Genomic DNA, 13,963 nt, shown 5'->3' on the forward strand with positions numbered 1-13,963 from the left:
GCGTGCCTTTACTCATATGTTTCAGTTGTTAATTTTTGAAGCAGCACTAATTAAAAAATATTTCAGGTCTGCGTTTCAGTCTCCCCTTAAAATCCCACTTAGTATGTAGACAGTTGCGTTGCCCAAAGATGGTTCAGCCTCTGAGTCTACAATGACCTAAGCCCAGTTGTAACTTTCTGTTAGAATTTTTGGGCTACATTTATAAAATTACCAATGCAGATATTGAAGAAAATCCAGGTAATAAATGAAACTGTTTAAAACCACACCATGCCTTACATGCAGGTTCTGCAGAGGTGAAGCCAGTGGTGTGCCACTGCAAGGCTTTGAAAATAAATGTGACCATGTACAAGGAAGAAGGGACTGTTTGTGGGTTTTGTCCTAATTTCCTTGTGAAATGGTAGGAGGAGAGATGAGGTCTCAATGCAGAGAATTGCACCGGCCGTTGCAGGGATGCTCTGTCCTTAACTAAAGAAATTTAGACAGTGGTCTGGCAGGAGGTTGAACTTCTCTCCCCCTGAGTTGGATTAAGGCTTTTTGTGTTTGTCTGGGAATCAGTCTTCCAAAGACACCCCAGAAATGTGTGAGGTACATCCATTCTTTTGAAGGGAGGAGACGGATGATTTTGTATTGTGTAATGAAGTGAGGGAAATTTTAATTCCCTTGTGACTCAAACTTGTTGTTTTTTCCCCCCTTGTGTCATGGGTCTTGACACAGAGCCACTGAGGAGAACTAACACAAAACCCCTACATCCTGGAGGATTCCGAGATACTGAGTCTGAAATTTCTAAACTTCAAAAGTGGGTTAAAGTGGCTCCTTTTTGCCTGTGGGGGGCAAAACCAGGGGTCTGTGTGTGTGTTTGTCAGACCTCGGTTTCTGTGCAGAGCACGGTGTCGCTAAATACCACACAGAAATTGTTAAACCATTCCTGGTGATGAACGTTCATCCAGACACTCCTTCCAATAATGATTGTTTGAAACCCTGTCAAGTGATGGTTTCTGATTACAATTTTGTCATGCCTGTCACTTTTATCTTTATATACCACTTAAATGTCAAGTTTCATGCATTTTATTGCCTTTCCTTTCTTTGTACTATTACATTGACTTGAGATACCTTCTTCCCTTGTATGCCACCTTCTTTCCACGTATGCCTCTAAAGGAGGTTTTTCCGTGCCCTAATACCCTGTTTGAGCATCCAGAGAGTTTCCAGCCGCTCACAAGATACAAACCAACACTCAAATGGTTTTGCAGCAATTCTGGACAGTGGGTTTATCCATATGTGCTCTTTTCTATAATATAGTAGTTGCTGTGTACTCCTAGATATTTACTGTAATCTTGTGCTTTCATGATGTTTTATGTCGAGGCTGGTGACAAGATCTCTTAAAAAAACCTTTGCTGCAAGTAAGCAAAAAGAGTTTAGGGAAGTGTGAGTGCAAGAGGTGTTAGGAGAATAACTTGGATTTATTCATCTAGTTGGAAAGAAAAATGGATAGCAGGGTTGTATTTTGCTTGCTGAAAGCTAAGGCTGAGAGTTTTGCTTTCTTAAATAAAACATGTTGGGGTTTTAATGGTTTTAATGTGTTAAAATATTGAATTGTTCAGTAGAATTTTAAAAGGTTAGAGAAGCATAATGAAACTGAAATGTGAAGTCACGTACATAAAAACACTATTAGCAGAAGGAGGAGACTCTCAATTTATACTAGATATAACAAAGATATATTTGTTTAATCTCCATTCTGAGTATTTGTTAAAAGCCTCATCATTCCTACTTGTTCTTATATAATATCTATATGATATATAATATAGAGATATATAAAAGAAGCAGTAGAAGATGCTGCAGTTTGTGCTGTCCTCTCCTGCCTTGCCCCTCCATCATGCTCAGCACGTGCTTTACAGCCTAGTACAGCCAGCAGCAGTGGTTTGGACTGTTCAGTGAGATGTGTTTAAAACACATGTTGTGTCTCTGGAGTCAATAAAATCCATACAAAGGGTGACATTCTTGGGTGATTTCTGTCTGGCTGAGAAACAGCTCATGCGTATAAGGGTGCTGCAGCAAATGTTTTGAATGGGCTTCAAATGTAGCTGAGTACCTTGTGCCCATTAAACTTACTCTAACTACAAGTAAGTTCTTTGCTTAACTGGTCATCCCCCAAAATATCCTCGATATTCTCAGCTGCAGGTAGTTTGGTTGTGCTTTTGAAGGGAGGCAAAAAAATAAAAATAAAAAAATTTAACTTTCAGCTTTGCCTATATTAAATAATTTGTGAAGCTTTTGGTATGTACAAGTAGATTATTGCAGAGATTTTTGATACACCAAGCACAGTTTCTCTACCAGATTAGGCAATCCATGTCTATAATGCTTCACGTTTGCTGTGTTCAATCCACAGACTCCACAGAGGAGAACAATTTACACAAGGACCTACTGACTTCAATGCTGATTCTGCTCCTGGTCTTCATCATTTTCATTCTGTTGGCTGGCTATTTTTTCAGGTAGGTCTGTGTGGAGCTCTGCAGGCAGAACTAGCTCAGTCTTGTTTCGATATGATCTAACAAGGAAATGAAATGCGTATTTATGGTGAGGCAGGAGCCTCCATCACAGTGTAGAGGAGGCTGCCGCGGCGGTGGTGGCTCTCGCTGTCAAGATGAACAGAAAGAGTTTCTCCAGAATTATGTGGTTGGTAAAGACAGGTTTGGGAAAATGCCTGTTGCCCTTCAACGTAGTTACTCAGATTAACGTGGTGTATGTATTTCAGGTTCAGAAGACATAGGAAAGCTGTTGTGAACTCCGGGGACAAAAAGATGCCAAATGGGATCTTAGAAGAACAAGGTACGGAGAGATTTGCTTTCCTTCTCAGTGTGAATTTTGTTTGTGTACGTGCACATTTGTTTGCTAATTAAGAATTAAATTATTCAGTTATGTTTGCTTTTTATTTATAATAGAAGTTATAGGGTTATTATTAAAGAGAAAACAGTTTTAAAAAATTGGAGGTCCGTATTAAGCATGTGTATATATAATCTTAACTTTCTGATGTTGGTTTTAAATCATTTTCGCTTTATGTTGTGATACAGCAGATGTTTCTTTGTGAATGTTTCTTGTGCTCTTTATATACGTTTTATTATGATGCCAACTGAGATCCAGGTTTCTGGCCCTGTGATCTTTGTATTTAGAGAAAGAATTGCAGTATTTCTTCTTAAAAGGGGGAAAAAACAGTCCTTAATTCTTTGTGAATTTACTGGCTGGTTCCTGAATGTGAAGAGAAACAAGCAAGGGGATGAGATAGGGCAGTACTGTAAGCCAGTAGCACTAAAATAAAACACTCTTAGGAGTTGAAAATGTTTTCCTGTGGCTTTTTCAGTGTGCTGGGTTTATGTCTGTTCGTGGGGAGCCCTTCGGGTGGGTTGCTCTGTGGATATAGGAAGTGTGGAGGGGTTCACTCGTTTCTTGCTTACAAACTATTTTAGCCATAACAAAGAGAAAAACTTAGTGATAAAAAGAATTACATCTTTGTGCCAGTTCTGCATCGCTGCGTATGAACTGAAGAGTGAGTTAATAAACACAGTAGCAGTCGGATAGAAAGTCAAACCTCTAAATATACCCGTCTGCTTCCTGTTGGGTCGGTGCTTGTGCACAGGAACCCCGCGAGGCGAGCGTGGTTTGGAGATCCCCGCGGTGGCCTGGTGTCCTTGGGCGATGAATGGTTAGTGCCACCGCCAGCCAGTTTTCATTTGCAAGTGGAAATGCCCCCCTCGTTCTCAGCGTGCAGGGAAGTGGTCGGCCTTTCTGGTTGCCTTGGGTTGTAAATAAAACTTGTCTTCGCCAACAGTGAGCTTAATCCCCCCCGCTTCTTCCAGCCGCCCGTGGGGATGCTCGTTTCAATTTCTAAGTGGCCGGTTGTGCTCCTGAGGGGCCATGAAGGTTTCCTGGGGCTTTATTTCCTGATGAGAGCCTTTATTTCCCTACGTGAGCCTTTCTTATTTCCCTACACGAGCTGAGGTCTAGGTAACAAGCAGTGCCTGCAGCAATCCCTGTACCAAACCGTGCTGCCATGGAGCCATTGCGTGCTGGGGCTGGGCTGATGCTGGGCTGGGGCAGCTGAGAGCCACAGCTCATCTCAGCGCAGAGTTTCTGTCATCTGACAAGTTAAAGTTGTTTGAGTTTTTTTGGTTTGTTTGGTTGTTTTTTTTTTCCCCCCTTACAAGTGAAATAATCTAGCATATCTTTTCAGTGGTAGATACTAAAAGCTGCCCCTGCCCTGTGACAGAGCAGCTCTGGGTTGGGACACTCTTCATCAGCAGAAGGAACCTTTTCCTTTTCTAAATAAAACTTGGTCACATTTTAATCTGCTGTAAATACAGAAACCAGTAATTTTACCAATTGGTTCTACTTGAATTTATTATCTTCTCAAAGGAGCTACTTGGCCTGTGGTTTTGGTTCTTTGTTTCATTTAAATCAGCTTTATCACTGATTGAAGTGTCATGTGAGAAGTATGTTTTGTCATCTTCCAGCAGAAAAATTAATTTGTAGTTGGAAATAGCTTGTTATCTGTTGCTTTGGACACACCTTTAACACGTTCTTCCCTTGTGCTGACAGAACAGCAACGGGTCATGCTGCTCAGTAGGTCTCCCTCGGGCCCAAAGAAGTATTTCCCTATTCCAGTGGAAAATCTCGAAGAGGAAATACGGATGCGCTCAGCGGATGAAGGGAAGCTCTTCCGGGAGGAGTTTAATGTAAGTTCTTGCATGTGGAGTGGACGACTGGATTGCAAGAAGTGGCAGGCAAATCAACACATCTGCAAATATTAACGATTCTTTGAGAACTGTTTGGTGCGTGATGCTGATACCCCAGAGCCTCAGCACTTGTGTGAGTGTGCTGATACTGTTCGTACGTGCCCTGTCACGCGTGGTAACACCCTTTCTCTGGGCAAAATCTGAAAAGTTAACTGCATTATGACACAGTGATGCCAAATATGTAATATATAAACTGTCTGACACTTGCTAACATTTAAAGAAGGTCTTTAGTGTTTGTCTGAAAGCTGGAGGAGGGGAAAATTGAATATAAATCTGTTCAGCATTGATTTTCTTGGTGGTGGTGGAGGGTTTTTTAGGAGTCTGAGTCTCTCACCTCTACGGAAAGTACTTAGAGGAGAAGACACAGTGTGGCCTTTAACATTGCCCTGTTGAGGTTTGACTTTTTTTTTTTTTTTGGTAAGTTGACCTTTTGCTCTTTGTTATTATCCCATCTCTTCCCTATTTGCAGCACCCTGTGCTCTAGCACATACTTTTCTATGAAGTATCTCAACTTTAAGGGTTTTTCTTTGAAGCCTTGCCTGGTCAGAAAGGAGATTCTATTTTCTGCCCATGGGCTGAGCTTCAGGCACGTGTGGTCGTGTAGATGAGTCTTAACTGGAGTCTGTGGCAAGCTGCTGCAAAGCTGGTTTCTATGGAGAAGCCCGACGTGATGAGTCTGTTCTCTCACGTCTGCATTTGGGGGCCTTTTCCATACTTTTATTATTTCTTTTCACTTCCCTTAACAGCAGAAGCAACTTGCTCAGAGCAGTAGCTTAAATGTCAAATTGAAGTTGTCAGAGCTGATGCACACATTGATTAGACAGTCTGTTAAGTTACCTTCTTAATTGGTGGCATATTTATATCTGCAATTTGTTTGATGATATATTTAAAACAGAATTTCTTTGCCTTATCAGAGAGTGAGCATTGTGGAGATATTTACCAAAGTCAACAAAATGAATGTGAAAACTGATTTGGCAAGATGTGCGCCTTTGGATTTTGACTCTCCTGACTAATTTGTTCTGCAGTTAGGAGCAAAACAAGCCAGCTATTTTTATTTTTAAAACTTGCTTTGCTTGGATCGTTTTCTGCACCACGCTGTGCACGTGGTGGATGGTGGACTGGATGATCTTCAAGGCCTTTTCCAACCTAGATGATTCTGTGATTCTGTGATTCTGCGTGTGACTTTCTGTCTGCACAAGTGCTGAGTCTGAAAACTGGGGTCCGGTCCACATAAATGAGCAGTCTGAGCAGTGATCTGAGGGGTGATGGCACATAAAGTCTGCTTGATGCTTGTGGGTTTGTTTGGACATTGAATTACTTGAGCGTGTCCAGAGAAGGGCAACAAAGCTGATGAAAGGTCTGGAGCACATGTCGTACGAGGAACGGCTGAGGGAACTGGGGTGGTTTAGTCTGGAGAAGAGGAGGCTGAGGGGAGACCTCATCGCCCTCTACAACTCCCTGAAAGGGGGGTGCAGAGAAGGGGGATGAGTCTCTTGAGCCAAGGAACCAGCACCAGGACAAAAGGGAATGGCCTCAAGCTGCGCCAGGGCAGGGTCAGACTGGCTCTTAGGAAGGATTTCTTTGCAGAAGGGGTTGTTGGGCGTTGGAATGGGCTGCCCAGGGCAGGGGGGGAGTCCCCATCCCTGGAGGGGTTGAAGAGTCGGGTTGACCCAGCGCTGAGGGATCTGGTGGAGTTGAGAACAGTCAGTGTGAGGTTCATGGTTGGACTGGAGGAGCTTCAAGGGCTTTTCCAACCTAGAGAATTCTGTGATTCTGTGGTTTGGGTTTTTTTTTTTTTTATCCCGCTGTGTCTCCTGTGTCTGCTTGTGTTGGATATATGAGCTGTTTGCTCAAGCCTGAGAGGGGAAGAAAGGGTGAAAGACAGTTGAAAATGAGAGTGAGCGATATTGTAGCATAAACCAGGGAAGCTGACAAACAGAAGTCTGTTATTGCAGCACTGGAAGGAAAGGAGCTGAGGAATCAAGACCCTTCAGCACAGACATCTGTGCCTAATGGTGTTCTTCAATACTTCTGATTTTATCCTTAAAGTCTAAATTACCCTTGCTCTAAAAATTACCTTTGCTCTAATCAAAATAGCAGAGGCCTCTTCTACTCTCAGTTGCTTCATTATTTTATTATTTGATTCCTTTGTGACCATAGGACACGAGGAAGTGTGTTCTTTCTTCACAGGAAAAAATGAAAAAAACCTTAAAAACTCCGTGTTCCTTTCTGTATGGGCCCTTACCTCTATTTCTCATCTGTAATGCAAGATGAGCTGGATGTTTGAAATTTGTGAGGGCTAGCTCATTGCCTTGATTTTTCAGATTAGTGTCTGAAAGTCTTCCTGTAAGAATTTGCTTTCAAAATTTTCATTTTGACTTGATTAAGATGTCCCTGTGGCTCATTTAGTGGAAAAAAAAAAAAAAAAAAGGAGAAAATGCAGCAATGCTGGGGTCGATGGGGCCCCTGGGAAGCTTCAGAGGAATTTTAGGATTCCTGCGAAGTGGGAGCAGATAGGACTGTGCTGGCAGCGGATGACCCAGCACCACCAGGACTCATCGGCTCCTCGTGATTCGCGGGGTGATGGAGAGGACGTGGTGAAGTGCATCCTCGATGAATCACACCCTCCCCTCTGAAGATGGGTGGGAGCAGCGAAACGCGCTGTGTCCTTGTGCCAGGGTTCAACGCTGGCTCTGGGCCGCGCAGCGCGACGTGAGGAGGTTTCTAGGGAGATGTCAGGGCCTCGCAGGAGTATGGCACAGGGAATGGAGAGGTTATTTTGCCAGAGATAATGACTTTTCATGTTTTTTTTCACATGAAGATGCAGAACTTATGTGACTGTTTATTGGGAAATTATTGCCTGACTTTTGAAGTTCGAAGAAATCATGTTTGAAGCGCTAATTATTTCTTTTTAAGCAAAACAAATTACGTTTCTGTGTTTTCGAAATTGTAAATGTATTTTAATTAGCAAAACCATGGGCTTCGTTCAAATAAGGAATTAAACAGTTTGCTAAAAGCAGCTTGCTTTTTCAACTCTTTTTTAACCTTCTCTCCTTTCTTTTTACTTACATTCACAAGTTTAAGTGATACATATAAAAAAAAAAACAACAAACCCAACACCCAAACCCACAAATGCACATTGCTGTTTCCTCTGTGGCGGTGGTGAAGTCCTCCCTGCACCCCCCCTTTTATCCTATGTCACCCTGACAACACGGATTGCTGCTTTTAAGGGGAAATTCCAGGCCCTGCTCTCTGCCAGGCAAGCGGGGACAGTTGTTTTAAACCGTACCATCACTTACCGTTTTTTTCCCTTCCCCTAACATGATTCAGGCTGGGCTGTGGGAAGTGGGAGGTAGAAGGTGGCTGGGAGAAGGTGGCTGTGCGTTCCCAAACCGCTGGGATTTTACCTTGCTGGCATCCAACACACTAACACTTATTTTTTAGGAGTTCAAGACAAGAAACTTGATGAAACTCGGTTCTCGTTTACGCCATTTGCAGTGGGGGGGGCAGCTAAAGGCAGGAGCCTCAGGCCGTGTCTCTTGCTGAGCGGTGCCTTTCCTGACTCCCCCCTGCCCTGGGCTCCCGAGCTCGGCCCCAGTGGTGGCATCTCAGCAGCTTCTGCCGTGCGGGTTGAGGGGCTCCACCTCAGGCACCTCCTTGTTTTCATCTTCACCCTCTTCCTCTCCGTTTCTTCCTTTCATTTGATTGCTCTGCATGACTGTTTGTTTTTTTTTTTTTTTTTAAGCTTGACTAAATTTATCTGCAGTCTCAAATCTTGCTGATTACTTGCAGAATTGGACTCGTGCTCCTACAGCGACTTTCAGCATAAAAGAATTGCGATTTTATTTTTTCCTTCTCCCTTTCTGCCAGAGTTGGGCCCTCACCTGTGGATCTCGGCAAGATGTTTGATATTTAATGTTCTTAGCAGTGAGCTATTAACAATCAAACTCTATTTATGCTATTGAACCAACTGTTATTGCTAAAAGTAGCTGTCGGAGCCGAGCTCGAGGGAGCGGCGCATCCGCGCGGCTGGGTCACGGCGCTGTGAATCACCACGGCAGATGGCAGCTTAAAGCAGCAGCTCAGAGTTTCACAATTTTCTAAATAACTGCGATCTCTGGTGGAAAAACTACTTATTTTTCCAAAACTGCTGAACTTGTTTTCTGTGGTTTCCTGTTATAGAGTAATGAAAGTTGTTGTGAAAAAAAAAAAAAAAATTCAATTCTGTTGGATGCGAGGCAAGATGTATAAATGCAGATTTTTCCCTAAGCCATGTGCAGTCAAGAGTTAGTTGTTTTCTAACACATTGACTTCTGTATGTTTTTTTTTTTTTAGTCATTAACACCTGGATATGTGCAGGGAACATTTGAAATGGCAAATAAGGAAGAAAACAGGGAGAAAAACAGATATCCTAACATCCTGCCATGTAAGACATTACCTTTTCTTTTAAATGGACTCTGGCACTGAGCAAGCTGGTAGTAGTGTTCATTTGCTGAAAATATTCAAGGAATACAATTTCCCTGGTCACAGATGTTCTTTGTATATTGTGTGTGCAAAACCTCTCTGCTCTGTGGCACATCTTGAGTATTGATCTTCTCCTAGTGGGGTTTTCTGTGGTGGTTCTCGGGTGCTGTGCTATAAAGCCTTAGCTCTCACGGGGCTCTACCAAATCACACTATGTCAGGTGGATATTTTAGGACCTCGGTTTAGCTGGGGACAAGCAAATATGGAGAATTTTGGGCTTCCAGTATTGTAGAAGCTGGAAGTCCTGGTGACCTCCAGGTGTGGGAGCAAAGCAAGATGTTAGTGGAGAAAGTTTCTTGATGAGAACAAAAGACAGTACAGGAGAGCGCTGGTTTGGGAAGTATGTGCTTAGCCAGGCTTCCTGCTTGCAAGGAAATAACATATTTCGGATTGATTAACATGCAAACGTGCTCATAATGTGTTTTCTTCCAGATGATCATTCCAGAGTGATTTTGACCCAAATCGATGGAGTCTCACCTTCAGACTACATTAATGCATCCTATATAGATGTAAGTTGACAGTTGTCCACTGTTGGCCAAACTGCAAACTTTGGCTGTGAATTAAATAAGCATTTTTCTGCTAACATGGCATTTGATCTTTTAACTGCTATGATATTTATTTCCATAGGGTTATAAAGAAAAGAATAAATTTATAGCAGCACAAGGTAATTTACTCTCATTTCTCTATCTGTACATCTTATGGCCGAACGTATTTAATTCTAGATGTGTTTTAAAGGTTATTTTCAGCTGCAGATGGTGGCCAAATGTGAGGTGGGATTTAGAGGTTACAGTTGAAACAGATTTAAAGGGAGCTTGAGGTAACCCACTGCCTTCAGACCTGCAGATACTGCTCTGAGCAAAGAGGCTCAGAGGCTCATCTTCCCCCCTCCACCCCTGTTTGACTTTTCTTTTTTTTTCTTTTTTCATCTACTTATTGGGTGTTTGAAAATTGATGTCTCCTGATAATACAGTCCATCTAAGTGATCGTGATACAGAAACTAGCATTTTCACAGGAATTCTTACACTATATTTAGTCACAAATTTGGGGAACTTGGTCACTGCAATCCCAGATGCAAAGCAATAGCTGTCCCTGCCCTTTGGGAATGCTCCTGTCCTGCCCAGAACGAAGAGCAGCTCTCCCACAGCAGCTCGTTGTGGTCATGGGGAGTGTCTGACCATGGCATGGGGGAAGCTGCAAAGCAGAAATCCTAGATGATGCTCCCACCATACCCTGCTTAAAAGAACATTAATAATATTTCAAGAGAAGAGATACCTGCTAGAGATGTAGATTTGAGTGCGTATGGTTGTGTAAAAGAAAATAAGATTTTTTTTTTTTTTTTTTTTTTTTTTTTTTTAAGGAGTAGGTGGTGTGTTCAAAGCCTGAGCAGTCTGTAGCAAACACAGGTCTGGGTGGGCAGGCAGGGGCAGGGGGTGGTCGCGCATGCTGTGATACGCTGGGCTCCGTCACCCCTCTTGAGCAGAGCTGTATTCTGGCTGCAGGACCGAAGCAAGAAACAGTTAATGATTTTTGGAGGATGATATGGGAGCAGAAGTCGGCCATTATCGTCATGTTAACCAACCTGAAAGAAAGAAAAGAGGTAAAGAGCTTTCAGTTTGCTCTGGGATGTCTCTACAAGAGCGCGCTCCAAAAGCAGCTCAGCAGCTGGCCAGTCGCCTCTCTGACCACTTCCTCCTCCCGTCTCTGTTAGTGCATCTGAGTTTCTGCTCATAAATGTAGTCTTCATTTCCAAAATACAAATTTATTTAAGTCGTTCCCAAGGAAAAAATACTGACAGCTGATTTTGCCCTGCGTAGCCCATAGCCAAAGGCAAATTCTCGTGCCTGTTTTTATCGCAGCATGAGGCTGCACTTGTGGGTGGGTTTGGTTAGAAATGAGGATAAAAACTCTATTCATTTTTCTGAGTATTAGGTTTCAAAATTCGTTTTGGCATATGCACAGAACAACTAAAAACCAAAGCTGCTTCTTTGTGAGAGTGATGCTTTTCCTTCCTCTCCCCCCATTCCTCCTCAGATGTGTGTCTCTCCTCTGGTTGTGTGAGATTTTCTACGTTCACCAGCTGAATGCTGAGACGTACAGGACAAGCATGAAACATTTAATTTCATTCCTGCTTCGCAGGCTTGAGAAACTAAGTTAAAACATTAAGGAAATGTACCATCAGAAACTTAAAAGATACTTTTTAATTATTTTCTTTTCCCCTGGGGGACAGTTTGCCACACTGTGCATGCTGCATCATTATTTGAAATGTCTATAAAGTCCTCAAAAACTTATGCCTGAGAAAAAAAGCTCGTTTCCTTGGGGAGCAAGGAGAGGGAGGAGGCAGAAGCCACCCGGTGCTGCAGAGCTGGGCTTTTCTTACCCTCCAAGGGTGACCTCTCCTGCCAGTGGGGAAATACGGGGCAAGCAGCAGTAGTTGGCCTTGCGAAGGAGGTGAGGACCCACTTGTGCGACATGATGGGCCATATCGCTGCATGAAAGTTGGCCTTTGTAGCTATTTGGTGCATTTTTGTACAATAACGAAAAGGTGATTGTGATCCCGTCAGCTCACCGCGGTTCTGAGGATGGGCAATCCTTGTCTGCCTCTTCACAGTGGTGCTTTGGCTGTATTTTCCTGCAAGTGCAGTGTTGCTTGATGAAGCTCAAACAGCAAAGGCAGTCCATAAGTCTGTAAGAAGAGCCCGTTCCCAATGTGAGAAGCCAGAACTGTTCAATCTGGATGTTCCAGATGACTCCAAATGAGGACTCCTCGCGTTTCTCACTGACTACACCTAAAGCTTAAAAATCAAGAGTCAGGACATCACAATCCCCACAGTTAGGCACCTCCTAACAAAAAAAAAACAAAACAAAACAAAACAAACAAAAAAAAAAAACGAAACAAAAGCTATTTAGGTCTGGCTAGGTTAAAAAACAACTTCAAAGCTGTTCTCACCTTCTCTGCATAAATTGAAGCACCAATAGCACCAGCAAAGTGTTAAAGCTGTGTTGTGCCAGATGAGAAAGTCTGCGTGCTCATATGCATGCTTATGTACACTGTTCTCAAATAATTTCAGTGCTTTATGAGTGACCAACACTGGAAGGGGACTCAGTGTTACAGAACTCACTGTGTGTTTGTACAGGAAAAATGTTATCAGTATTGGCCTGATCAAGGGTGCTGGACTTACGGAAATATCCGCGTGTCAGTGGAAGATTGCATCGTTCTGGTGGACTACACCATCCGCAAGTTCTGCGTTCAGTCGGTAGGTAACAATAAAGCTCTTGTTGGGGGTCTTAATTTTTAAAGCTGATTGTTACAATGTCAAATATTTGCTTAAAAGAAATTCAGGAAATTAGTTAAGCATATTTGCCGATGGAGAAAGGTGTGGCAGCTCTCCCAGGCGGGGAGGCAAGCTCTGCAGGTCAGCACGCGTAGCATCCGCGACGGTTTAAGGGGTTGTGAGAGGTTCTGCTCCATTTCTTCTCATCTGTAGCCAAGGGCCCCAGAAAGTCATTCCTTGTGACTGTCAGGGAGGGAGCACAGGAGAAGCATCTTGAACTTTTGGGGACAAACTACATAGATAAATAAATGAGTGAATTTGGATCTGTTTATTTGGAGTAATCTGTGGATATTAGTTGGCCAATGTCAGCCAGCAGTGCAGCCTGATTGCTGTTGTATCCTTGGTCTGCAGCACAAGTTAAAGCTTTAGATCACAGCAGAGATGGTGGGATGACTCTGCTCTGGTCCACAGCGTGTAGCCTGGTATGGGAGCAAACTGCAAGAGATCCTCACCCCCTAAAGGGAGGGCTGCTCTGTTTGTATCACGATGACGGTCCAATTCAGATTGAAAACTGAAGAAATAAGGCTGATGAGAGGTGATAAACCACATGTAGCTGTGTAGAACTACATGGAGAGCTCAGAGCCCCTCAAAATATGTGTGGGTTCATTCAGCATTAGTTACAGATTCTGAGCTGTGGAGCAGTCTCTGCTGATTTACCATGGAGATCACTTCGGTATGAGTAGCAATCGCTGATAAGGCATCGCTGATAAAAATGCTCAGAGGGAATGTGCTCAGAAAGGAGAATGGGAGAGAAGGAACAGTACAGAGATGTACGTACTGTGGGTAAAATGAAAGTTTATGAATGGACCTGGCTGCCTCTCAGTTGTTCATCTCTGCTGAGTATGTGTTTGTCAGGTTTGGTTATGCTTTGGTGGAGACAAGGCAACCTTACAGAACCAACTGACCTCCTGACCAACTGAGCATAGACCTGCTCGAGCGGGGCCAGAGGAGGCCACGAAGATGCTCAGGGGGCTGGAGCACCTCCCCTGTGAGGACAGGCTGAGAGAGTTGGGGGTGTTCAGCTGGAGAAGAGAAGGCTCCGGGGAGACCTTAGAGCGGCCTCCCAGGACTGAAAGGGGCTACAGGAAAGGGGGGAGGGACTCTTGATCAGGGGTGTAGGGATAGGACGAGGGGTCACGGTTTTAAACGGAAAGAGGGCAGATTGACATTAGATGTAAGGAAGAAATTGTCCCCTGTGAGGGTGGTGAGGCCCTGGCACAGGTTGCCCAGAGAAGCTGTGGCTGCCCCCTCCCTGGAAGGGTTCAAGGCCAGGTTGGACGGGGCTTTGGGCAACCTGGGCTAGTGGAAGGTGTCCCTGCCTGT

The 13,963-nt window shown here is 43.6% G+C and overlaps 1 protein-coding gene across 7 annotated transcripts in view; it reads left to right on the top strand.

Annotated features, from left to right (window-relative positions):
* The window catches only part of PTPRE (protein tyrosine phosphatase receptor type E), a 113,556-nt gene that overhangs the window by 77,752 nt on the left and 21,841 nt on the right, over positions 1–13,963 (top strand). For 5 of the 7 annotated variants that reach the window (XM_074875542.1, XM_074875537.1, XM_074875539.1 and 2 more), the window contains 8 exons: positions 2,384–2,486; positions 2,750–2,823; positions 4,588–4,724; positions 9,120–9,210; positions 9,741–9,817; positions 9,936–9,972; positions 10,808–10,905; positions 12,443–12,562. In XM_074875542.1, coding sequence (XP_074731643.1) covers positions 2,384–2,486; positions 2,750–2,823; positions 4,588–4,724; positions 9,120–9,210; positions 9,741–9,817; positions 9,936–9,972; positions 10,808–10,905; positions 12,443–12,562 — 737 coding nt within the window. Of the gene's footprint in view, positions 1–2,383; positions 2,487–2,599; positions 2,675–2,749; positions 2,824–4,587; positions 4,725–9,119; positions 9,211–9,740; positions 9,818–9,935; positions 9,973–10,807; positions 10,906–12,442; positions 12,563–13,963 lie in introns of those variants that run through there. The other 2 variants (XM_074875543.1, XM_074875544.1) reach the window with 2 other exon arrangements.

Source organism: Strix uralensis, chromosome 7 (assembly GCF_047716275.1).
Source record: "Strix uralensis isolate ZFMK-TIS-50842 chromosome 7, bStrUra1, whole genome shotgun sequence".
Classification (NCBI taxonomy): Eukaryota; Metazoa; Chordata; class Aves; order Strigiformes; family Strigidae; genus Strix; species Strix uralensis.